Below are 26,493 nucleotides of genomic sequence, written 5' to 3' on the forward strand. Positions count from 1 at the left end.
AAAATCTTCATTGGCTCTCCATTGTCTACCAAATAAAGAATAAATTTCTGATCCCAGATTTTCACATTCTGACTCCAACATGCCTTTCCAACCTTAGCTCATATCATGACTTCCTTTCCCTAATCCTACATTACAGCCTACCTCCTCTTCCCAACCTGCCAACCTTGTTCTATTGTCTCCTATCTCCACTCCTTTCCACACAGTCCTCCATGCTTGAAACTGGCTCCTGCACCATCACCACCCACCATAGTCCTATTCTTCAAGGTGCCACCTTCTCTGAGAAGACTTCTCTGCCCCCAAGAGAAAGTGTTCTCTTTCTCCTCCAGTTTCTCATTGCATTTAATCTAGCACCCCTCCTTTGTGCCTACAATTGTCACTCCTTCTGTATCCTAATGATTTGTTTTTAAATCTCCTCTTCCCCATACATTTCTGGGATCTTTCACAGCAGGACCTAAAAGTTTACAGAACCATAGAAGAAGAGCTGGAAGGGACTTCAGTATCCTAGTTCAGATCTCCAGTTTTACTGATTTACAGATAAGGAAACAGCTGATACCCAAGGAGGTTGAATGAGTTTTTGAAGGTAGTACTATCAGAGGTAGGATTGGAACCTGGGTCCTCTTTCTCCAGAACCAGTATTCTTTTCAATGAATCATGCTGTCCCCGTCCACCTTTGCCTTCCCAGCATCTTACTCGCTGTAAGTGCTTAATAAACATTTCTTGGCTTTAACTGCATGCGGCCAATGTGCTGTCCTTGCACCATAAGTAAATCTGCCTTTGAGGATTCAATCCCTAAAGTGATGTATGAACACGTACTGGGTCAGGCTACCCCTTAAGCCATTTTTTCCAGCAATGTGTAATTCATACCTCTTCTCCAGGTCTCTCTGGATACTTTCCTAACTAAAATAACTATGTCTGCACTCCCCCCATCTCTCTCTCCTGCTCCAGCCTCTGCAAAGTAATGGCACCTGGAGAGATAAATTGAGAGGACTTGGCAGCCCTCTTCTTAAAGTTACAGAGCACATTGTCAACACACATTAAATCTGCCCAGCAGAGTCGCTCAGAAGGAACTAAGCTGGGCAGGTGGGGTGTCTCCCTTGGCACAAGTCCTGTTTAGGGAGACATGGAGGCCCTACCTTCACTGGTCTCTGCTGATGGATAGAAAAAGACAGCTATCTTTGAAGTACAGATTCAGAAATAAAAACAGGCAGGCAAGCTTGGCATGGAGCATTTGGCACCATAGAACCCAGAGAGCTTCGGAACAGCCATACAAATGTTGTTGGCCTCAGGGGGAAATTCTAGTGAGCTCTGTCAGTGTCAGATGCTCAACCTCAAAGGAGGATTCCATTTTGCAGGCAATTGGAGTATAGAAGGCAGATGCATAGGGCAAAATATGGTGCGCACTGGACAGAAAAGAATGATGCACTCCCCCTCTCTCCCAGAAAACCACATCTGGCTTTTGAAAACACTTTTCTCTTCTTCACAGACTCAGAACTCCAGATAAAGGGAACTAGTCATAAAGGAAAACTACAACACATCAAAAGAATCATGGAGGAATTCAACATAACATCTATAACAAGTCATGATCGTTCCCTAAAAAACAATACCACCATTCCTTCTGAATGTCTCTTATCCCCTCCCTATCTTTGTAGTTTATCCTATCAGTAATGGGGTGCCTCTGAAGTTACTTTAGCATGGGAGTAACATGGTCAGACTCATGCTTTCAGAATTGGGCAGTAACGTGGAGAGTGAGTTGGAAAGGAGAGAAACTAAAAATGGTAGGTCAATTGGGCAGGTATAAGAGCCCAGGAAGAGGTCATACAGGCTGGAATGAGGATGATCCTCCCTTTATTAAACATGTCTGCCAGTTTCAGATATGCTGTCTTCCTGTGCTGCATTCTGAATGGCACACAACTCTATGATCACCTTCCATTGTGATAAAGGAGACAAGGGGAAAGGGCAGTTAGCTGGTAAAGTGGATAGAATGCCCAGCCTAGGGTCAGGAAGACTTGTCTTCCTGAGATAAAATCTGGTCTCAGATACTTACTAGCTGTGTGACTTTGGGCAAGTCACTTAACCTTGTTTCCCTTAGTTTCCTTAATTGTATAATGAGCTAGAGAAGGCAATGGCAAACCACTCTGGTGTCTTTGCCAAGAAAACCCCAAAAAGAGTTGCAAAGAGTGACTGAACAACGACAAAGAAGAAATATAGGAAAATTGCTGTGAAAATCTGAAGAGGAAGAGACCACTCTCACTGAGGTGTCAAGAGTATCTTTAAGCAATGGGAGTTAAATGACTTGCCAAGGATCACAAAGCTGGGAAGTGTCTGAGGCCAGATTAGAACCCAGGACCTCCCATCTCTAGACCTGGCTCTCTATCCATTAAGCCATCTAGCTGCCCCCCAGAATATGTTTTTTGAAGTTGGTGGCATCTGGGTTGGGTCTTGAAAGAAGGAGAAACCTCATGAAACCAATGTTGGGGGTCAAAGTAAGGAAAACCATTCTAGTATGCTGATGCTTAGCCGCAAAGAGAGAGAACAAAGATATAGTGGAAAGGGGCAGCATACTTTGGATGAAAGTACGTGAAAGAGAATCATATAGGATGACAGTAGAAAGGTAACTTCTAAACAAATGTGGTCATCATTGAATGCCAGGATCAAGAAATTATATTTTATTTTGTAAGTGATGAAGATATACTGAAAGTTTTGAATCAAAGAGCATGAAGCTTGCTTAGACAGTGGTGTAAAAGTTGCATTGGAGAAGGAATGTTATCCTGAAAGACCTATGGCAGTATAGCAATCTAAGTGAGAAGAAATGGGCCATAAACAAAGAGGCAGAGAGAAAATGGACAGAATGTTACAACTGGATCTTATTTAAGTCCAGGCTCTACTGCTCATTAACATTGTGGCCTCAGACAAGTCATTTTCACTTTTTGGGTCTCCTCTATAAAATTAAAAGGTTGCACTCTATTGTTATTGTTCCAATCATGTCCAACTCTTTATGACCCTGTTTGGAGTTTTCTTGGTGAAGATAGTGAATTGATTTGCCATTTCTTCTCCAGCTTATTTCACAGATGAGGAAACTGAGGCAAATAGGGTGAAGTGACTTGGCCAGGGTCACATAGCAAGAAAATGTCTGGAGCTGAATGTGAACTGAAGTCTTCTTGACTTTAAGCCTACCACTCTATCCACTGCACCACCTAGCTGTCCAAGGGACTGAACCAGATTACTTCTAAATCCCCCCCCCCCAGCTCTAAATCTATGTTATAAAAGATAGCTGCCCTGGGCATTGAGAAGATATGGATGTTAGATTTATTTCAGAGCTAGCTAGCATCAGCAGAACTCAGCAAATCATTGGACATGGAGGGCGGTGAAGAAAAAAAATGAACCCAAGATGACTATGAAGTTATACGCCTTGGTGAGGAGCACAATGAGGATACTATCAGCAGAAATTGAGAAATTAGGGGTCGCAGCAGGCTTTGAGGAGAAAAATGATATGTTCAGTTTGGAACATCTGCCAACAATAATGTTTGTTGAGTTTGTGGTAGCTGCAGGACATCCAGTCGGCAACAAATAGTTGACAACTGGAAATACACAACTGAAATTCTTGGAAGAAAGTAAGGATAAGAATATAGATTTGGGGGTCATCTTCATCAAGGTGATAATCATGAGAGTAGATGATATAAGCAAAAGGAAGAGTAGAAAGTTAAAAGAAGGGCATCCCTAAGTGTCTTTATCTTTAAATGAGGGGAAAGAACTAAAGTTCCTTCCAGCTCTAAATTCTATGATTTTATGGACTTGACTTTGTGTTGTTTTGAAAAAAAAAAAAAGAAATGAGCTCACTTTTAATCAGTCTACTGATCTGAGTTACTCATTTAGTTCTGTCATTCAGTATCCCTCCAATTCAGCTCAGAACCCTCTCAATGATACCCCACTACCCAAGAAAAAACAAATCCCCTAAACTCTCAATCAGCCAACAAAACCAAACACACAAAAAAGATCCAGAAGTTAAGAGAAATATGGAATTGGAGGTGTTATAGCATAATACTTCTCTCCTTCTACAAGTAGATTCCAAGATGCTCTTTTCACTTGTTAATTCACTACTAAATTAATTCACTATTAAGCCTGGGATTCCAGGGTCCAGCCAAATGTAACAAAACAATTGGGAAGTTCCAGGAAGCTTGTTATTTTAAAAGATCACCTTGGTAATAGAAAATTCCATATTACTCCTAGCTCAAATATGCTGAGAAACTAATAGTGCTGGAAATGCTATGTTTTAGGATATCAGAACGATAAGGATGTGGAGACTGAGATTCTTATCTGACTGAGCTTTCAGAACTATAGACTGAGATCAGAGTTGGTTTGCTTTCTTGAGAACCATAGTTAGGAGGAGGCCATAAGTTGTGTTTGCGTGTGTGTGTGTGTGTGTGTGTGTGTGTGTGTGTGTGAGAGAGAGAGAGAGAGAGAGAGAGAGAGAGAGAGAGAGAGTATGTGTGTGTGAGTGTGTGTGTGTGTGTGTGTGTGTGTGTGTGTGTGTGTGTGTGTGTGTTGCGGGGCAAAGAAAGAAGATGGCAGAGGGAGGAGCTCACTTCCTTGGCAAAGGCACTCTGGTGGTAGTCCAGGGACTACCACTTCTATTCCAAAAAGCAAAACCCTACTTTCTCCTGTCTTGACTACATGGAGCATGGATAAGGCTCTCTAGGGAACAGACTGCCTTTTCCCCCCTTACCTACAATGGTACTTGCCATGAGGCTATTCTCTGCACAGAATTCTTCTCTGAATTACCCTCTATAGTAATGTCTCCTCCTCCCTACTGTCCCAACACTCTTCCCTCCCACTCCAGAAGAAAGAATTCCTTATCAGCTCTACTTTTCAGAATTCTACAGATGACACAGCTGAAAGGACTGAATAGTCTTCCCATCTTCCACCCTTCATTAAAGACCTCAGAGCCTTAGTGTGGGCTGAGGTCCATCCCAGCAAAGTTGTGAAGTAGGAGGAAATATAGTTTGTCCTCAACAATTTCAACTTCCCCCTTTGTGCATCTCTTCTCCTCCCCGGCCTCCTAATCCTACTGGAAGAGATCACTGCCTCCATGCTCCATCAGAATCCTCCTCCTATTCAAACCACCTTATGGGGAAGGAGGAAGATGTGACTAATCATTGGTGGGAAGACTGCTAAGCATTGATGTTCTTTTTCTGCATAAGGAATTTAATGAGTGGGTTCAGAGCTTCTTGGGATGGAGATACATGTGATTCCAGATATTCTTTAGGAGAAATCTGTGGAAGGAGAAGCTGCAAATATGGAAGGGAAGCTGACTCAATGTGTCCCTGATTTCCAGCTTGCCTCTGTAGAAAATGCTAGAATGACTTCTTGGGGGGAAATTAGTCTCTGCTTCTGTCTTTCCCTGTCTCTATCTCTCTGTCTTTCTGTTCTCTTTTTCCCTTCCCTCCATCTCTTCACTCTTCCCCTTTTTCTCCTTTCCCCCACTACTCACTTCTTTCTCTCTCCGCCTTCTTTCCCAGCTTCTCTCCCCACTGTTTTCTCTTTCTATCCTCCCCACCTCCTCTCTCACCTTGAACTGAACCCTTATCTTGCTCTCAGCTGAAGAGCTCCTTCACTCTTATTTTCTGACATATTCAAATCTGTAGGACTCAAATTTTTGTTTGCTGTTCTGCTTTGCTAAACAAGTTTACTCAATATTTGTAATGGTCTTTTGTGTACCAGTGTTTGGTGAGAAGGAGCTAGTCAGATGAGAGTAAACTCAAAGCGACTCTCCTCCCTAAAGGGCAAACAGGGAGATGGGACTAGGTGGCTCGGTGGATGAGAGCCAGGCCTGGAGATGGGAGGTCCTGGATTCAAATCTGACCTCAGATACTTCCTAGCTGTGCGACCCTGGACAAGTCACTTAACTCCCATTGTCTAGCCCTTACCCTGATGCTGCCTTGGAACCAATACTTAATGTTGATTTTTAAGACAGAAGGGAAGGATTTTTTTTTTAAAAGAGTGAACAGAGAAAAATCTTTGCTTCTGAACTCAGACTCATATTCTTAGACCAGAGACATCTGAAGGGGTCAAATATATATAATTCTTGTCCTACTTCCCCCCCTTAAAGATTAGAGAAAAGAACACCTAGCCTGGTGGTATTCCTGGGGTCTGCCTGCTCCTACTTCCAGCCAATGTCTCTTTCTCTCCCCAAGAGGAAGGATTGACCTTCTATCTACTTGAGCAACTATTTCTACATATTTAGACAATCCATATGGACATACATATCTTAATGATACAATAAAATCAGTCACACTGACATGTAAGGGTTTGGCAATGTTTAAGAGAGGTGATATGTTACAATGGAAAGAGCCCTGAAATTTGAATCCAAGGAACTGGATATGAATCCTAACTCTGCTACTTACCACCTACATCTTGTCTCTATGGATTCCTCATCTGTAAAAAGATGCTGGGGACAGCTAGATGGCTCAGTGAATAGAGAACTAAGCCTAAAGATGGGAGGTCCTGGGTTCAAATCTGGCCTCAGACACTTCCTGGCTGTGTGACCCTGGGCAAGTCACTTAATCTCAATCACCTAGCCCTTGCCCTTCTGTCTTAGAGCTTTGTTACTAAGACAGAAAGTAAGGGTTTAAAAGAAAAAATAGATATAGGCAACCACCTTCTTTGCCAGTCCAATCTAGTTCCAGCTAGATTTCATCCTTGAGCATTAGAAAAGAGGCCAAGAGATAGCCATGAAGAACTTAGACAGATCTGCTTGACCATCAATTTTTTGGTGTATACCTGAGGTTTCATTTGCATTTTTGCAGTTTTTCGGTCATTTTAATTATGTCCAACTTCTAATCATCTCATTGAGAGTCTTCTTTGCAATAATGCTGACATGGTTTGTTGTTTTCTTCTCCTGCTCTTTTAGGGTATATGCATACATGTTGGTGAAAGGGATAGGTGGATAGTGTATGAAATTAGTTGTTCTGTTATTTCAGTTATGTCCTACTCTTTGTGACCCCATTGGGACTTGGCAAAGATATTGGAATCATTTGCCATTTCCTTCTCCAGCTGATTTTACATATGAGGAAAATGAGATAAACAGAGTTAAGTGACTTATCTAGGGTCACACAGCTAGCGCCTGAGGCCAGATTTAAACTGAGGTCTTCCTGACCTTAGACCTGCTGTTCCATCCAGGGTTTCACCTTTGCATTCTAAAAGAAACTCCCTAAACCAATGAATAACTGCTCTGAAACTTGTAGACTCAGGGAACCAAGGTGTGCCTTGCCCAGGGTCACAGAGTTAGTATATGCCAAAGGCAGGGCATGAGCCCAATTCATCCAGACTGAAGCTGCTCCTATCCATTACAATAACAAAAGGAAAACAGGATTTCCAAAGGTAAACAATTCAGAGCTGGATCAAAATTAGTTACAATGCTAGAAGCTAGTGCATGAAAACTGTAAGTTCTATGATTGTGGTGGATATCCATTTCTGGCATGTGGGACAAAACTGGTTCCTCAATATTCTTTCACACAAGTCCTTTCCATAGATACACCAGAAGAAAAACCAATCATAAGGCAAAACCTACCACACAAGGAACTAAACCCCACCTTAGACTAGACTTTCCAGCTGAACATATTCCAGTTCTGATAAAGGGAGGAAGGAAAAAAGGCACAGTCCTATTAATTCTTTGCTCTCTGATATCGTTTAGCCTGCTCCCATGTAACAGAGAATAAAAACTCCAGTACCTGGAACATGAAACATCTCAGAACCTCCAGGGAGGTTCCTAGGGAACATGGGAGAGTTAGTAAGGAAGGCTGCTTGAGGCAAACAATAAGACAAATAGCCAACAAATTCAGACCAAAGATACCTAGTACCAACTCAGAGGATGAACCCAGATATAAAGTACCTGGTAAAGGGAATAGCCAATGCTGAGCATCCCTTGTCCTATCCTCTTCTTTCTCCTTCGGTTTTTCTGCATCAGACCCAGCAGCACTGTGCAGGAGGGCTCAGTTGGGTTCCCTTCATGGTGGTCATCTGCTTCATCCAATCGAATCTTGAACTGGGGGTTGGTCCAGTATGTAGCTGCGCATCACATTGATGTTTATTTGCCCCCAGGAAGAAAAAGGAAAAAAAAGAAACATCAAAAGATGTCTTGGACAACCCGGTGCTACAAGCATAATTCAGGTCAAAGAATTCCCAGTACTTATACTCCTGGGCATATTTGTCCAGCAAAGGGGGTCACATTTCCTTTTTCCTTGTGTTCATTTATAACATTCAAATGTAGTGAGAAGCAGCTTAGCATGGTGGATAGAAAGTCAGTCTTGCAATCAGGAAGACTTGAGTTCAAGTCCTATCTCTGACACACACTGTTTATGACCATTCACATGTGACCTGGTCAAGTCTCTTAACTTCTCAGTGTTCTAGGAAATTCTCTGAGATCATAAGTTGCAAAGATTATGCCAGTCTGTAATGGAATGGAATATTTACTCATCCAGAAGGTCCTCTATATCAAGAAAATCCCAGTTCTAATCCTTATTCCTATCTCTTTTTCTCCAATACTTAAATGGGAAAAGGTAGAGTCAGAGTATAACTAACTAAAAATACCGAAAGCACTAATCCTAAGGGATACTTGATTTGATGTTTAAACATTACCATGAAATATGATTCCCAAGTATCATATAACCTGGAGAAAGTAATCAAAGTTATTACATCGAATTTGTTTGGCAGAATACAGCAGAAAGAAAAATGGCGCTAGAATCAGAGGGCTTGGATTCCAGTCTCACCTTCAGCACTTGTTACCTGTGAAACCTTAGAAAAATTATCTAACCTTCTTGGGATTCAGTTTCCTCATATGTAAAATTAGCAAAGGTGGGGTGATATGGACTAACTAAGCTCTGAAGTCACCTTTCCCTCTAAGTCTATGACACTAAAAACCAATCTTAAGGATATTTTATTAGCTTCTGTTACAAATAGAGGAAATTGGAAACTAAGAGGTAAGAGGAGAAAAATAAAACTGTCCATTTTCTGTAAATTAGACTATTCCAGAATTCCTAATCAAATACGGGCTTCTGAAAACAAGTAGAATTTAAATGGAAAAACCTCTCACAGAGAAGGAGAAGACAGTGGAATTTCAACAAACCAAAATGATCCTCTCTCCAAAAACTCTCAGTCCTTGCTGCCTATACAACCTTGGGCAAATCCAATTTGTGGACCTCAAGTTCTGGCCATTAAAAGAAGGGGTTGGACTAGATGACCTCTAAGGTTCCTTTCATCCCCAAGTTTGCACTCTTATGATCCTAAACCTCTAAATGATTCCATTTTCTGGTTTATGAAAACAGATCCAAACTCATGGGAAGAGGAAGAATCATCTAATGTCACCAGAGCATTCTGAATTCTTTAGATGAAAGACAAGGTTTCAGGAAAGATGAAGATGGCTGCCTACTTAACTCCCTACTTAGAAGCATTCTGTGTGACAGGACTATAAAGGCAATGCCCTTATGACCTATGAAAACCAGGATGATTGACCTTCACAGGGTGTCACCCCAGAGAGCCTAGACCTCTCGCCACCTGGCCTATTGCATTGTTTCAATTGTCTCAGCTTTCCATTTTGCTCATGAAACATATATACCTCATATATTGTGATGTCTTTTATGGCATAGAGGGAAAACTCTGGCAATTAAGCAAATACACTATGAAACCTCTTATTCTCCAAAGGAGTTCCTCTTCAGTGAGAAGAAAACTACCTGGTCAAATGGTACCTGGAGATTTTACATGTGAGAAATAAGACCTAGAAAGATTGGGTAAACTTTCAAAGGACCCATAAGTCCATAACAGAATCAGAATGATGGAATGAATTAAAAAAGCTATGGCTATCATTTTTTTATCCTGGGACTTCAACAATTTAAGGAGTGATGCTTCTTAGCAGAAGAAAATCTCCTCTTATCCTTTAGTAAGAGTTTAGTTTAACAGACCAGCAAGGAGCAACTAGGTGGCCCAGTGGATGAAATAGCAGGACTGGAGTTAGGAGGACCTGGGTTCATATCTGACCTCAAACACTTACTAGCTATGAAGATTTGGCCAAGTCATTTAACCCCAATTGCCTAGCCTTTGCTTGTCCTTCTGTTTCAGAGTTGTTGCTAGACAAAAAAGTAAGGATTTTTTTAAAATAATAAACTAGCAAGGCATCTGGGGATGTTCAAAAGGCATCTTCTAGTTTTCCAGACTCTTTTACTTGTTTGCTGCGCCATTAATAGTTGCATGACTTTGGATAAGTCAGTTCTGATTTCTGAGAATCAGCTCCCTCATTTTTAGAATGAAGATGACCTTTAAGGTCCCGTGAAATTTTGACATTTCAGGATTCTATAATAATAACAGCACTGTTTATTGAACTTTGCCTTCTAGGAATCTGAAGTTACAAAAATATAATTCAGGGCAAATAACTCTGGATTTTAAAAAAATTATTTATTTTAACATAATTACATGTAATAACAATTTCTTTTTCTTTAAACCTTTACCTTCCGTCTTGGAGTCAGTAAGGCAGAAGAGTGGTAAGGGTAGGCAATGGAAGTCAAGTGACTTGCCCAGGGTCACACAGCTGGGAAGTATCTGAGGTCAGATTTGAACCCAGGACCTCCCATCTCTAGGCTTGGCTCTCGATCCACTGAGCTACCCAGCTGCCCCCTGTAATAACAATTTTTAATATTCCTTTTCTAAAATTTTGAGTTCCAAATTCTCTCCCTTCCTTCCTCTATTCCTTCCCTGAATATCTCTGGATTTTAAAGTTGACCATGTGTAAGCTACAGAAGAGACAAAAATATTCTGAACAGCTATGTATTTGCATTATTACCAATTGGCAAGAGAGAGAAATCTGTTCCTGACGGCTGGTTGGCAGGGGTATGCTAGCAATTTGTGGTATGTAGCTACCACATTCCCTCCCAACAACAGTTCTTAGCTGCCCAAATTGATCCATGCAAATTTCTGATGTGCCTCTAGAGGTTTGCTAATGGTGATCACACTCTAATATCTCCCAAATGCACTATAATCTCTGCTTTTTTTTTTGTTTGTTTACTCCTTGACAGAATTAAAGAAGGGAAATGGGCCATAAAAACAGTAAGTTGGGGTGGAGTTGAGTGCTGGGGCAGGAGAAACCTGGACTGAGATCCCAAGATGGTGTCAAGTTTGGACTTTATTAGGATACATGTAATACCAGGATGTAGATGATACCATGTCCAGAACCTACAGGGAACAGGATCCCTGCCCAGTGTGCTTACAGTCTAAATCAGGCCAACAAGGCAACATCAAAGAGAGGAAGTACATGACTTGTATTGATGAGAAGAGAGTTTGTTTTCCTTCGTTCCTCCTTAGAGATGTAGAGTGAGGGGGTGGTCATTTTTCTTAAATCCTTCATCAGGTGTTGTCTCAGCTGGTTCAACCTAGGAGGAGCCTACATATATGTTAGTTTCCTTCAAAAATTGTGAAATACAAGCTTGAGTCTCACATCCATAGCAGAGTTCCCGGGTTTAGTAAGACGTGTCCAAGGTTAGTACATAAAGAACAGCCGGCAAGGGCAAGATCCACATTCTCCCTCGCCTCTACCCCTGGCTCTGGATTATGCTGAAAGGGTTGGTTAGGAGTTAGTGACTATTGATAAACAGCATCTACCGTGTATCCTCTGTCAAAGCAGGCATTTGCTCTGCTTAGTTCCCCTGACACACCAGCGGTGAGTAAAGCACTTTGATCTGCTGAACCAACCCCTGGCGACATGGCCATGTAATTATCAGCTAGCATTCAGATTGGCAGGTTTGGCTATAGTGGTCAGGAGGAGATAATTACAGTGGAAAAGGGAGGAAGAAGGGAGGGGAAGCAGTGGCGGAGGCAGAACCTGAGGAGAAGAAGCAGAAGCTCTGGAAAGCTAAGAGTAAGAGGGGTTTGGCAGAAAGGCTTCTTTAGAGCTGTGAATTTAGGCCAAATCACAGAGAGTATCCAACTGACCACCACTGGCCCACTCACACATTCTGTACCATGAAAAAATTCCTCGTCCCCACGGGGATGCCATTCCACGGCATCTAACACCACACCATTCAAAGAATGGAAATCTAAAGGCGGTCAAGCATTGATGCAGGAAGAACAAACCCAAATGGTGGGCTTTGAGGCTGGTCATTCCAGTGTATCTCAACCATCATCCCTTTGGTCTGTACCTGGATAGTTCTGGCAGCCCCCAGCTGTGGAGCCCCTGATCCAGCGGCCGTTGAACAGTGTCGCGTTCCATTTGTGGATCTCCTCACTGGTCAAAGAGTCAGGAGACAAATTACAGATCTCCAGCCGAGAGAATTGCCTCAGGAAATCTGAAAATGACATCCTGAGGGCAAAAAGAACAGAAAGTTTCCAGAACTGGGAATGAAAGTTAGCCAAATGCATTCCCTGGAGAATTAAGTGTTTTTTCCTATACCTAAATGACCAACAGTGGGAAAGGAAGATGCTAAAATTCAGTGACACTGAGATTTGTTTCTAACCATCCTAGCCTTACTCTAAAGGCCATGCTTTCCCCAGGAGGTAGAGTGGCAGCACTGATACCTCCACTGTCCAATAAGCTAGCTAATATTAACAATACTACAAGGAATTCTCCACAGTAGTTTCTCCTTTTTTCTTCTCCTCCCCATTTAGTATAGTATTTGACTTTTTCAAAGAAAGGGCCTCCTGGTCTTTTAGTCTAGCCTTTTCTTGATCTCTGGGATAGATTACATCTAAACTGGGCCAGAATTGAGTAACTTTTTAAGATTTCCACAGATGGAGATGCTTCAGCGTCCTTCATGGGAGAGACAATATGAACTTAGGCAAGGAAATACAAGATCACATATAAGGCAGAGATACAAGGTAACCTTAGAAGGGAAGGCTCTAGCATCTGGGTAATCAGGATGGGACCCCTCACAGTAGGTGATGCTTTAGCTGAGTCCTGAAAAAAAAAAAAGCCCGGGATTCCAAGAGGTAGGGATAAGGACAGAAAGCATTCCACATTTGAAGGACAACCAATGAAAAGGCAAGGATTTGGAAGATGGAGCAAGTAGACCAATATGGCTGGATTCTATATCCTACCAGAGAAGATGTAAGTTGCTCACATTTTGTCAGTGAATTAAATTGTTGTGTTTAAAAAAAAAAACCCTTTACCTTTTGTCTTAGAATCAATACTAAGTACCAATTCCAAGGCAAAAGAGTGCATGGTAAGGGATGGGTAATTGAGGTTAAGGGACTTGCCCACGGTCACAAAGCTAGGAAGTGTTTGAGGTCATATGTGAATCTCCAAACCAGCTCTCTATTCACTGAGCCACCTTGCTGCCCCAGTACACTAAGTTTTTAAGGACTTGCCCTTGGAATCCAAGAGGTATACTGAATGCAACAGTAATTTGTGATGAAACAGTTACATTTTGCAGTTAAGAAAAATGATGTTTCATCATTTATTTGCCCCAAGGTAGCCTAGAGGGCTGGTGGCTAACCAAGGGCTTAGATCTCCTGGTTTTGATGTGTCAAATTATAGCAGGGGAATAACCAGATTTGTACAAAAGGGGGAAGGAAAACAAGGGTCTTCATTGTATTCTTACTGCTTTATATAAGGAAACAACTCTCAGGAGCATCAGATTTCTTCCAGTTTTCCTCCCTTTTGCTTCACCACAAAATTAGATCAAGGAAACCAAGGAATAGTCTACCCAAAGAACAAGGGAAAACTTCTCACCAAAACTCTCCATCTTCAGCTTTCTTGTCCAGTTCTTTCTTCTGCCTGGGATCTATGTCATTCCATTCTGGTGCACTGAAAATAAAGCACATCTTCCATTAGACTCCATAGCAACGGAATTTGTGTTTATAGCAGGTTTCTAGGGGGCATTCACTAAACACTGACCCTGCAGTGATCAAGAGCCACATAAACCCAACCTTTCCCACTACAAGCAGACTGCTACCAAAAGAACCAGCTCAAACATGGAGAATCTCGAGTTCATTCAGAACTGGGTCTTTCAGAATATATTTTATGAAAAAGGATGAAAGAACAAATTAAGAGAAAATAAGATCTGAAATTCCTATTTAATGTGCTTTAAGGCCTCTAAGGAAAGGAACTTCAGGAATCAACTAGTCCCAGACCCCCATATTATAAATGTTGTCTATTGTTGAATCACATTACTTGTTAGGGTCTCCATCTAAGAATCAGCAAAGACCAGAGAGGTGAAATAAATTCAGATCAGTTGATTTATCTTCCTGCTAAAAGAGGAAACTAAAGGCTTCAAAACTAAGGGACTTACCCAAAGGCATAAATAGTAAATGGCAAGGCCTAGATTCAAAACCATGTCATATAGCTCCAAATCTAGAGTTTTTTCCCATTGTGCTATTTTTGATTTTTTTTAATCAGTGAAAAAGATGTTAGACAGTGTTGCAGAATTACAGAATTCAAGAGCTGGAAGAGATCTCAGTAGCCATCTAGTCCAGCCCATACCGGAAAGGTATTCTCTGCTATAATATACCCAATAAATGGTCATCCAGTCACTTCCTTTTTTTTAACCCTTATCTTCTGTCTTGGAATCAATACCATAGCACAAGAGTGGTAAGGGCTAAGCAGTTAGGGTTAAATAACTTGCCCAGAGTTACACAGCTAGGAAGTATCTGAGGCCAGACTCAAACCCAGGACCTTCCATCTCCAAACCTGTTACTCTAGCTATAGAACCATCCAGCTCCCCTCCCCAGCCACTTTCTGAAGGAATACAAGGAGGGGGAATCTATCGCTCCTCTAGGTAACTCATTCAACTTTTGGACAGCTCTTATTAGTAGGAAGTTTTTCATGACATTAATATTTGTGTGGGGTCAGAGTTTGGTATTTTATATTCCTTAAACAGACAGCCCTAATATTCAATGGCTAATTGATCAGTTTGTGGATCATTCAATCTTCTTGCTTTGCCTACTCTTCCTTTTTCTTATCTACTAACAATCGTACTTAAATGTTATTGTGTATAATATTATCAGGGTATACATGTATTATTTGTTGTTGTTCAGTTGTTTCAGGCATATCTGATTCTTCATGACCCCATCTGGTGGTTTTTTTTTTGGCGAAGATGCTAGAGTAGTTTTCCATTTCCTCTCTGGCTCATTTTACAGTTGAGGAAACTGAGGCAAACAGAATTAAGTTACTTGCCAAGGAACACATAGTAAGTGTCTGTTGGATTTGAACTCAGGTCTTTCTGACTATAGATCCAGCACTCTATCCTCTGTATCGCTTAACTGTCTTACATGTATTAGAGTATGTATGTTATGGTATCTATGTGTATCCCCATGTATCTTCCCCCTCCTTCAATCTGGATTATAAGCTACTTGAGAGCAAAGACTGTATTTTAGTTAAACGTTCTTATCTCCTCATCACCCAGCATGGTGGTTTGCACACGACTAGTACTTAATAAATGCTCATTCTTGTTGAATTGCATTGTCTTTTAGAGACTCCATCTATGAATGGAAGTCAATGGGAGGAAGGAAGAAATAAATCAGTTCACTTCAATCTCTGCTAACAACTTTGGAGGGAAAGTCTTTTACCAAACCAAAAAAAAAAAATGGTGAAATTAAGTCTTGTTTGTAAGAATTATATTTAGCTCTGTTACACTTTGGATAATTAGCAATTCAAAATATTGTCAAGCTTGCCAACAGCACTGAGATTTGCTAAACTTTAAGTGTCTAAATTTGACAGGAACCCTCTAATGCAGAAGGAGTAACCCCATGGCCCTAGGTTGGAGTGTAGCAGATTTTTTTCAAAACTTTAATAATAATAAAACTCACATTTATGTAAGCACCTTCAAGTTTTCTAAGGGCTCTGTTCATAACAACCCTTTAAAGCAAGTAGTACAATTATTATTGTGACTCTTTTACAAATGGGGAAATTGAGGCTTATAAAGATTACGTGACTTGCCACATTTAGTAAAAAGATCTCTTGATCTCTCCATTTCTCCCATGCCCTTTACATTATTTCATGCTACCTTGAAGCAGACAAAAAATATTTACATTGCAAATTATACTGAGGCTATGATTACAATCACTGAAGCCTTTTGAAAGGCCTAGATTGATATAGTTTCATAGAACTATGGGAGGATGGCCTAATCAACAAGCAATAGAGTTTTTTTATGCAGGAGCATTTGAGGGTGAGGCAGGGCAGAGTGGCACAGGGAGGGATCCTTGGTCAGGGGCACCAGCGAATACTGGCTTCTACCCTAGGTCAAGTTGGTCAGCCTTGCTCCACTCTGATATCTTGTGAAAATTATATTTATTTTTTTGTAATTAAATGGCATTTATTTTCTCTCTCTCCTTTCCCTACACTACTAAAAAAACAAACCCCTATAATGAATATTGTCAGGCAAAACAAATTTCCATTTTGACAATGTCCAAAAATGATTTTTATTCAGCATGTTGAATCTGTCACTTCCGTGAGAAGAAGTGGGGGCACGCTTTGTCCTCTGGAGTCACGGCTGGTCATTTTGTTGACCAGAGTCTAAGGGACGCTCACTGGGCACCAGCTACCTCGCTGCCTAAAATGGAGCTTGTTCCATTATTCAGAATTCTTCAGCTTTACAAGCATGACACTGGTTTCTAAAGCACCAACACCTTGGAACGTCACGGAACTGCCCTGAGTGTCCCTCTCTGACTGACTCGCCTACCACTCCTACCATCAGAGAGGCCTGCCAGAGAAGAGCCTCTTTGGTCATTAATGGCTTCTGCCATGAAAGATCAATACGTGTCAGTGGTAATGAGCTAATGGAGTGAGCTCCAGGCCCATCGATTGCTGCCTGTTGTGACCAGTTGACTCCCAAGATCAAATCTCATTCTCCAAGTGCCATTTCCTATTGGTCCTGATGGCTTTGGCCTTTGTCATACTGATCAGTTGAAAGGATCAGAGAAGAAATGATTGATTTGGCCTTTGAACCACACTGTGTTCTAGGCAGAGAACGTGAAAGCTTCTGAGAGAGCCCCTTAGAGCCAGGAGTAATTCAACTGACCTGTCTGTATTTGAAATGGAAGAAGTGGAAATCCGGCCCTAAACATGACAGCTTAGTTTTTCTAGCCTGGACTCAGCTCTCTTTTTCTAAGCAGGCTTGGTGAGCTGGGAGAGCTTCTAAATTCCACACAGCCAATCATTTTTCACTTTTATTGTTTTTTTAATGATATTTTATTTTTTAGGAGTAGCTAGGTGGTTCAGTGGATAGAGAAATAAAAGTCCCAAGTTCATGTCTGATCTCAGACACATCCTAGCTGTGTGACCCTGGGCAAGTCACTTAACCCTAATTGCCAGGTCTTTCCTCTTCTGCCTTGGAACCAATATTGATTATAAATTCTAAGACAGAAGGTATGGTTTTTTAAAAATGAATGATAATAACGTTATTTTTCCTTATTTACATGTAAAACAATTTAACTTTTTTTTGAAAATTTTGAGCCAAATTCTCTCCTTTCCTCCCTCCCTCCCTTTCTTCCTTCCCCCTTTCCTGTGACAGTAAGCAATCTTAGATTTTACTATATTATATATTTTAAAATCAGTTCTAAGAGCTAATTCAATCACATATTGATTGAATTATCCATATATAATATAATATGTATTATGCATAATACATAATATTATATATTGATGAGATGCTCAGTAATGTAGGAATATAAGGAGAGGAAGTTGGCTCTCTCTAAAAGGAACCTACCTGTCACTCCATGCTCCTGTCCACTCTGTCCCACCCCACGGATTCCTTAGACGGATTAGCTTTTCAAGGCAGCCATGGTAATTAACCTGCAAATGCCACCAAAAAGGAAGAATTGAGCACTTCGATTCACCCCTGGTGTCCCACATTTGCAGCTACATCAGGTTGCCGCTAGAATTCTTCTCTTGAAAAACATTACACTTAAAGAGAAATGTTCAATTCAATTCAACAAACATTTAGTAAGGACCTCCTTTGAACCTGGCATGGGGGACACAGAGACAGCCCTGAAAAAAATAGTCCCTCCCTTATTCTACAGGGTACATGCAACATTTATAAAGGTAAATAAATACACAATAATTTCACATAAGTGAGAGCATCAACAATTAAGGGAGTAAGGAAAGCCTTTCCTTAAGGGATGATGGCACGTGTGTGGAGCCTTGAAGGACTCAGAGAAATAAATATGAGGAGAGGAAGATATAGCCCATACAAAAATGCAGAGGTGGGAAATGAATTTGCTTAGTTCAGGGGGAAAGGCAGGTGCTTTCATTGAGCATAAAATAAATAATTCTGGAACAGTCATTTGGAGCCAGAATTCGGAATCCAAAATATCGAGGTAAGGAGTTGTGGTTTCTTTTTTTGTTGTTTCTTAAACCCTTACTTTTCGTCTTAAAACTGATATGAAATATTGGTTCCAAGTCAGAACAGTAAGGGCTAGGTAACTGGGGTCAAGTGACTTCCCCAGGATCACACAGCTAGGAAACTGTCGAAGGCTAGATTTGAGCCTAAGACATCTTGACACTACACCTGGCTTTCTATCCACTGAGTTGCCCCATTGTAGCTTTGTAAGTTGTTGTCTGATAAATGCTTTAGGAAACTTATGGGGTAGGGGGGAAGGGGAATGGAACAAACATTTATTAAATACCTACTACATGCCAGGCACTGTGCTAAGCATTTAATAGATATTATCTCATCTTTACCATAACCCTGTGAGGTAGGTACTATGATGACCCCCATTTTATAATTGGAGAAACTGAGGCAGACGATGATTTTTTTAAGTGACTTGTCCAAGGTCATAATAGATAGTGTCTGCATCTAGATTTGAACTCAGATCTCCCTAACTACAGACCCAGCACTCGATAGACTGAGTCACATAGCTGCAAACATTCATTTATCAATATTCTAAAATTCACAGAACCCCAGTCAGTCATTGACCTTATTAGAATTCCTAACCAACTCCAGCAATGTCTGGGTGCTGGCTGTATTCTGTATGTTACATAAAGAGCAGGAGTCAGTCAAAAAAACTGGAATAAGAATAACACTGCAGCAAATGGCCACATTAGTTAATATTTCTTTATAAAAACTATGTTCCGTGACCTTGGCAGTGATTGCCTTTCTGTTCCCAAACTCCCAGTGATAAACTGAACTAAAATGATAGACTAGGTTCACCTCAAAAGACCTCAATTAACCTTTAAAAAGCAGCACATTTAATGGAAAAGGGGCCAGGACTATCCATTGCCACAAAAATATATCATATTTTTACTTTGAAATGAAAATATTTCATCCTACTATCACTATTTTCCTTGCCTGTGCAAACAGCAAGAATTGATGCCGCTTGATCCTTTGAGGCATTCTTTTTTGTTTTTTAAACCCTTACCTTCCGTCTTGGAGTCAATACTGTGTATTAGTTCTAAGGCAGAAGAGCAGTGAGGGCTAGGCAATGGGGGTCAAGTGACTTGTCCAGGGTCACCCAGCTAGGAAGTGTCTGAGGCCAAAATTGAACCCAGGACCTCCCGATTCCAGCCTCTTCGCTGCCCCCAAGGGACTCTTAAATTTCATTTCTTCTATTAAGAATCACACCCAGGAAGCCGCTGGAGGAACAGCAGGTGATGCCTGGATTTACCTCTTCAACTCCAGTGACAGAATAAGCGTGCCCCTTCACCAGCTTCAGGCTGGTGATTTCCTGCGATTCTGATGCATTGGTGATCTAGGTTGAGAAAAGAGCACAGTCAGGCTAGCAGAGGGATTACTGGGGCCTGTCCTGTGACTTCTTCTAATGATATATGGAACAGAGGTAGGGCATGGGGCTCAACGACAGGATGAGGTCATGCAAATGCTGTAATAAGCCTTGGACTTAATAGAGCTATCATCAACGAACCCTTTACCAATTAAGCCTGCTCAGTCAAGTAAAGTGCCTGGGGCCTGCCATGACCCAAGCATGACATAACAGCCTCATAAATGCCACTAGGGAATTAGGAAGGCATTTCTTCTTGGGAGAATGACCCTCTAACAGGCAGAGGAGCACTAATTACCTTGCGTCATATTTGATGCAAACTGGAGTCCTCAAATAATATGGATCATACTATTTTCATAGTATGGATCCCTTGGATTCACATACCTTGGATCCCACAGACATGTTTCCTCTGTCCTTTCCCAAAGGATCCTTCCTCTCTATGCCCCTTCACTAAATATATTTATATATACACATGTGTATTTACATACATATGTATATAACATACAATCAATAGAGGAAAGAGAAAGGAATATGCATTTCTATAGTACCTGCTATGTGTCAGGCACTTTCTTAAGTGCTTTACAGATATCTCATTTAATCCTCAAAACATCCCTGTGAAGTAGGTTATTATTATCCCCCATTTTGCAATTGAGGAAACTGAGGTAAACAGAGATAGATAGATAGATAGATAGATAGATAGATAGATAGATAGACAGACAGATAAACACACAGACATGTGCAGAAAGAGAGAGAGAGAGAGAGAGAGAGAGAGAGAGAGAGAGAGAGAGAGAGAGATACACAACTTGTCAGAGTTATCATACTTTGGGAAAAGGAGAATATTTTGTTTTTATTTTGTCCACTTCTGAAATAAGTAGGTTGATACCTGATGCAAGTATGCATGTATGTATATGTTTAATGCAGGTAAATGTTTTTTGTTTGTTTGTTTTTTATGAAGGGATAATAGGTTTTAAAGAGGGGACATAGAGAGGAAGGATCCTTTGTGAAAGGAGAGAGGAAACATGTCTGCAGAATACAAGATATGTGAATCCAAGAAATCCATACTATGAAAATAGTATGATCCATACTCTTTGGGGACTCCAGCTTCCATCAGATCCACTTGACTAGGTGGATTCTTGGAAGTAATAAGAGAAAGATAATGTGGGGGGAAGAAGGAACAAGAAAGGAGTGTATAACAGCTAAGAAAAAATGATAGATGGTGCTAACAATATTCTAGATCTCCCTTCTATGACCCTCATTCCCCATCAGTCCCCCTCATGGGAGATCATGACCTCCAATTTAAAATATACTTCCCTAGAAAGCTTTTGAATCAGAAGTCTCAAAACTACCACCATCGTATATTGAATCTCCTCAGAGGATCATAGGTTTAGAGTTGAAAGGGATTTCAGACCCCTCATTTTACAGTAGAAGAAACAGACTGAAAGGCACAAAGTAATTTACCCAAGGCTACACCGAGAGTAAGTGATAAAGCCTAGGAATTGAACCCAGGTCATTTGCACCCCAATCCAGTGATATCTCCAATCCACCATACTGTATCCTATATAATGCATGAAGAGAAGTGAATCCCCTAATGTCACTCAGCAAATGAGTAGCCTTGCTAGAGATAGAACTCAGGGATCATAATCAATCTTTAAAGTATAAACCACTATGATTCAAGGATTAAAAACAAAAAAAGCAAGCAACAGTCCCTGATACTCTGATGAGAATAACCTTTTCTGTCCCCATCCACTCAAAAAGATCTTAGACCAGAATAAGATCTTTCTAGGAACAAAGCTCAGTACCAATAATAAACTCTAATGACATTAGGGTCTGTCCATTAGGGCAGAGATTGTGCTGCCTACAAGCCACAGTCCAAAGCCTTCCCTTGACTCCAACCCATGCTTTCTCCAATGAAAGGAATTGAAGGGAAACATCCCTAGCTCACATCGATGGAGCAGCCAAGCAGTGATCCAGAACGCAAAGCCTTCCTGATGATTTGATACAGATTGGATGGAGGCTTCTTCAAATCATAAAACTCTGAGATTCCTCCAGTGAAATCTTCAAATCCCTCCACTGTGGACCCTCCAGTGAGAGCTTCATAAGACCCATTAAGCCTGCAGGAAAGGAAAGAAAAGGGAAAAAATAACATCCACTGCTTCTAATCTTTAGACATTAGCTACTGTCCAAAGAGCATCTGCTGTAATTAGAGGATCACAATTAGAGGATCCTCTTCAGAGGATGTATGGGTAATGGTATTTTGTGGAGGTGATGGACTTGGGGAAAACCACTTAAGAAAACTTGGCTTTGCTGTCCTAGAATTCCAACTCAGGTCATTGCTCCAATAGGTAGGTCAGCAGTTTCCCAGGAATGAATCTTGTATGATTTCACATAAATGCTGTGCATGCATTTCAAGGAACCAATGACCACCTTAAGCAATTCTGTCTTGTGGCCAAACTGGAATCCACATTAAAGCCAAACTTAAAATTTGTTTTGGGAAGGAAAGCTAGGAAGAGCGTGATGCAGGAACCACAGGAGCTGTAGCTGAGACAGGTGAGCTGGAGCTGATGGACATAATTCTTAGTTTAAACAAGAAAAATTGCTGACCTGCTAGACTTGGTAGAAGAGTTGCTGAGCAAAGATGGGAAGCTTCATCAGCTGAGTCAAGGAGCCAAGGTTATTTATTATTATTCATTTTTCCTCTACTGTTTTATAATGACCAAAGAGCCTAACTTGTTTATTAGCTCTATGTCAGCTCAGTTACCCCCATTAAAGGAAGAGGAAGCTAAGAAATAGAGTGGTTAACTGATTTGCCTGAGGTCACATAGTCATCAAGTGGCAGAATTTAGATTTTACTCACAGGACAAGTATAAGGCTAATTTAGATTATAAGAAACAGCATGGCATAGTAGATAGTATATTTGTTCTTGGAGTCAGGAAAACCTGAATTCAAATCCCATCTCTGACACTTAGTAGCAATGTGACTATGAGCAAGTCACTCAAATCTCTCTACTATGCCATGCTGTTTCTTATAATCTAAATTAGCCTTATACTTGTCCTGTGAGTAAAATCTAAATTCTGCCACTTGATATTGGGTTCTTTGGCCTCTGAGATCCTTTCCAGCTCTAAATTCATGATCCTATAAAGCTTATTCTCTAACTCAAGGGAGTTCCAGGTACTAAAGAGCAAAGCAAAGATAATACCTTAAATATGGATCTGTGTAGAACTTCTATATAGAAGTATGGTGGGCATCCTAGGGTTCCCTGAATCCCAAACTTCCTCCACTTACTTGGCATAGGCTTTCTCCATCAGGGCACTCCAGAACTCTCTGCCTTCTTCTGAGTGAAGAAAGAGCAAATTCCCATTTCTGGTGGGTAGCCTGTCATCGATGACAACATCCACCCATTCTCCGTACTGCCAGAACTAGAGGATTTAAGAAGCCCAGAGTCTGATCATAGAGGGTGAAAAGGGAGGTTGATGGAACAGAATGATTTATATCAAACAAGAAAACATTATTTCCAAAGAATTCAGAGTAGGAATATTGTAGTTATTTTAAACACATCATTACCCTCTTCCCAAACAGATTACAGGTTAAGGGACTATGTCTCAATCAATTTCAGAACTCCTCCATTGCTTTGAGTATTTGTTTAAATAAAGTGAATAAATGAATGAATGGACTTTGCCACTGATGACATCAAATTAAGGATGGGGAGAAGGGTGTTAAGGGTAATAAACAAAGCACGCATAGTACCTGAAAATGAAAGATTCCTGCATAGTTCTTCTGGAAGCTCTGATCTTTGGGAACCACTCGGTAAAGGAGCTCTTCATTCAAGGTCAGGGAAGCAATGGCTGCCAGGAGCCAGCAATCACCTGTGCAGTATCATAGGACACATACATTGGTTAAACTAGGCTTTTAGTGTTCCCCTGGAGATGCTGCCATACCCTTTTTGTTTAATACGAGAGCAAATCCCACTTTGATGGTGCAGATTCTCCCTTTTCATTCTACTCCAAAATCCTATACATGAGTTCTGGATTCTTAGAAGCTTTTGCTTAGCTACTAATTGTGTATGGATCATCCAAGGACCTTGGGTGTCTTCCAGTCCTCCCACTACTTCCCACCATACCTTGAACAGAGGATAAATAGAGAGAAAGCAGATGAGACTCCAAGACTATTGGACTCCTCAGCAATTCTGACAAAAATTCTGGAGAATATCAATGTGGAAACAATTGTTGAGAATGGGATTTAGAAAGTATCTTGTGTATTAATTATCTTTCAAGTTAAAACAAACATCAAAATCCCCTATTCTCCTCCAAAATTGACTTACAAGTCTGGGAACCACTGAAATTTTGTCATAATAATCAGGCATAGTGTTACAAATCTCTCATCTCTGCCACTATAGGAGACTAGTTGGTGGATCACTTGAGCTCAGGAGTTCTAAGCTATAATAGGGCTAACATCAATTGGGTGGTTTTTTTATGTATTGCTTTTTTATAATTTGGAGGATTTGGAAATATGAAGTAAAACTGTTTCCCTTTGAACATAAAACATCACTCTGTGTTCCCAGAACACACATACAAAACACAAGTTAGTTGATTATATTATATAGCCTTTAAAAGGGAACAGTTCAAATAAGATGAAAAAAATTCTGATACTGTTAGAGAGCATAACCAGCAGAGTCCAGCAGCAATGTGGTGGGCCTATGGAAATGGTGAGCCACTAAACTGCCAAAGAAGGAAAACTGGCCCATGACAAAAATGCAGCAAGTCAAAATTTCTATGCCAATAAGCAGTGGGGTTGGGTCCATGAGTGGCCCCTGACTTCCATTCTAGCCAAAATGGAGAGATGCACTCTCAAAAGAATACCTAAACTTATGATGCGTGGTTATCTATTATCATTCCTTCTCCCCCCCCCTCCCCATGCTCATAGGTAACAAATAATTGGCTTATACAGCCTGTTGTAAATTATTTTCTTTTATATAAAATTCTAAATTTCTCATAACAATTTTGAGGTGTCATTCCTTATGAAGAAAATGAGGCAGAGAGCAGGGTCAGAATCAAAGGTTATTCAAGCTGGAAATTACTTCAGAGACTATATATTCTAAACCTTTGTTTTAAAAATGAAGAGACTGGGGCTCAGAAAGGCTGCATGAATCAAGCCCATGGTTCCAGAGTCCTACCATATTGTATTTTCTGTGCCATCATATGCTGTCATCATCTTTGAATGTCATCAAAATCATTTAGAAACTCATTAAAGCTTACAAAATATATCATCCTGGTACAAACCAGTGGTCCTTTCCATCAACAAACCAACAACATTTATCAAACACCTATTATGTATCAGGCACTACAAAGAAAAATAATCCCCATTCACAAAGAATTTATATTCTAATGGTAGAGAAAACAAGGAATGAGATCCATAGGCAGACAGATCAATAGAAAGACAGACAGACAGACAGACAGACAGACAGACAGACAGACAGACAGAGATAGAACAAATATCTATTATCTGTTTATAGCAAGAGGGGGGGGCATGAATGCAAAGTGAATAAATACAAATATATGCAAAGTAGTTCAATATTAAGTAGTTGTTAGGGGGAGGCAAAAGTATTTAGTGCACTTATGTTCTCTTTCTCAATAATACAAAGGAATATATTTTTAAAACTCTTTCCTTCTCTCTTATTATCAATTCTAAGACACAAGAGTGGCAAGAGCTAAACAATTGGGTTTAGTGACTGACCCAATATCACACCTAGGAAGTAGCTGAGGCCAGATTTAAACCCAGGTCCTCCTCACTCCAGACCTGACACTCTATCCACTGTGCTAGAAGGAATGTTTTATGGGAAAGCACAATTGCTTTTTTAGGTGTTAGTTTCACATTAGAAATGCATCATCAAAATGTCTCGTTTCTCTTGACATCTCTTTTTCTACAACTCTTGCATCTATTTTCTATATACCTATCCACGTACATATGTCTCCTACTTGGACTGTAACCCTCTTGATTTCAGGGACTGTCACTTTTTCTTTGTATCCTCAACACCTAATACAGTAGGCACTTAATAGATGTTTATTGATTGCTGACTGGCTGGATGGATGGATGGATCGATAAATCTATGGTGCATCGACTATTATAAAACTTTCTTGAATCTATTTATATTTTAACCTGATTAATTTCTTATCAAATCCCTTACCCTTCCTACTTTAATACAGCTAGGTCCTAATTAGTGCAAATAATGAATCCCCTGTATTCGAATTTTTACTATTTGAAGTCATAAGTACATAAAATATGGTAATTGGTTCCAGCCCAGTGGAAATATGCAGGGTGAATTCAAATAATGAGATCACTTCACAGAATTCATTATTATTGCTCATTGGAACCTAGCTGTATTTGAATGGAAATGTGACATAATGAATCTCTCTGGCCAATCATACCTTCTCACCCTGTGTCGCTCTTGTCTACATCCTCCCTCAAATCCCCCACAGAGGGTCCATCCATTGAGCCAAGGAGCTTCCTCAAATTCTTTTGACATTCTGTGACTCTCAATGAAGCACAAAGGCTCATCCCTAAGTTATCCCTCTCTCTTAATACTTGCAATCCACTATAACTTCTATAAGCAAGGAATACCTGCCGACCTAACCAACACTTGTGCAATAATGTCATTAAAACATCATAACCAAGCTCTGCTATTCATGTTCATCTGGTTGCCCATTAATAACACTGATAATGATAACTTTATGTTTGGGGAACTAATTAAATGCTGTTTCAGCTGATACTGATTGTGCTTGCAGCTTAGTGAAGATGTTCAGCAGAGAG

At 40.5% G+C, this 26,493-nt stretch overlaps 1 protein-coding gene across 1 annotated transcript in view; it reads right to left on the reverse strand.

Annotated features, from left to right (window-relative positions):
- Window positions 1–26,493, reverse strand: part of CAPN8 (calpain 8) — a 121,999-nt gene that overhangs the window by 38,357 nt on the left and 57,149 nt on the right. Inside the window, exons 3-10 of the mRNA XM_044672725.1 lie at window positions 23,434–23,552; window positions 22,972–23,105; window positions 21,632–21,800; window positions 19,579–19,662; window positions 17,682–17,767; window positions 13,709–13,783; window positions 12,180–12,340; window positions 7,889–8,064 (exon numbers count right to left, since the gene is read on the reverse strand). Coding sequence (XP_044528660.1) covers window positions 7,889–8,064; window positions 12,180–12,340; window positions 13,709–13,783; window positions 17,682–17,767; window positions 19,579–19,662; window positions 21,632–21,800; window positions 22,972–23,105; window positions 23,434–23,552 — 1,004 coding nt within the window. The remainder of the gene's footprint in view (window positions 1–7,888; window positions 8,065–12,179; window positions 12,341–13,708; window positions 13,784–17,681; window positions 17,768–19,578; window positions 19,663–21,631; window positions 21,801–22,971; window positions 23,106–23,433; window positions 23,553–26,493) is intronic.

The sequence above is a fragment of the Gracilinanus agilis genome, chromosome 4, assembly GCF_016433145.1.
Source record: "Gracilinanus agilis isolate LMUSP501 chromosome 4, AgileGrace, whole genome shotgun sequence".
In the NCBI taxonomy this organism is placed as follows: Eukaryota; Metazoa; Chordata; class Mammalia; order Didelphimorphia; family Didelphidae; genus Gracilinanus; species Gracilinanus agilis.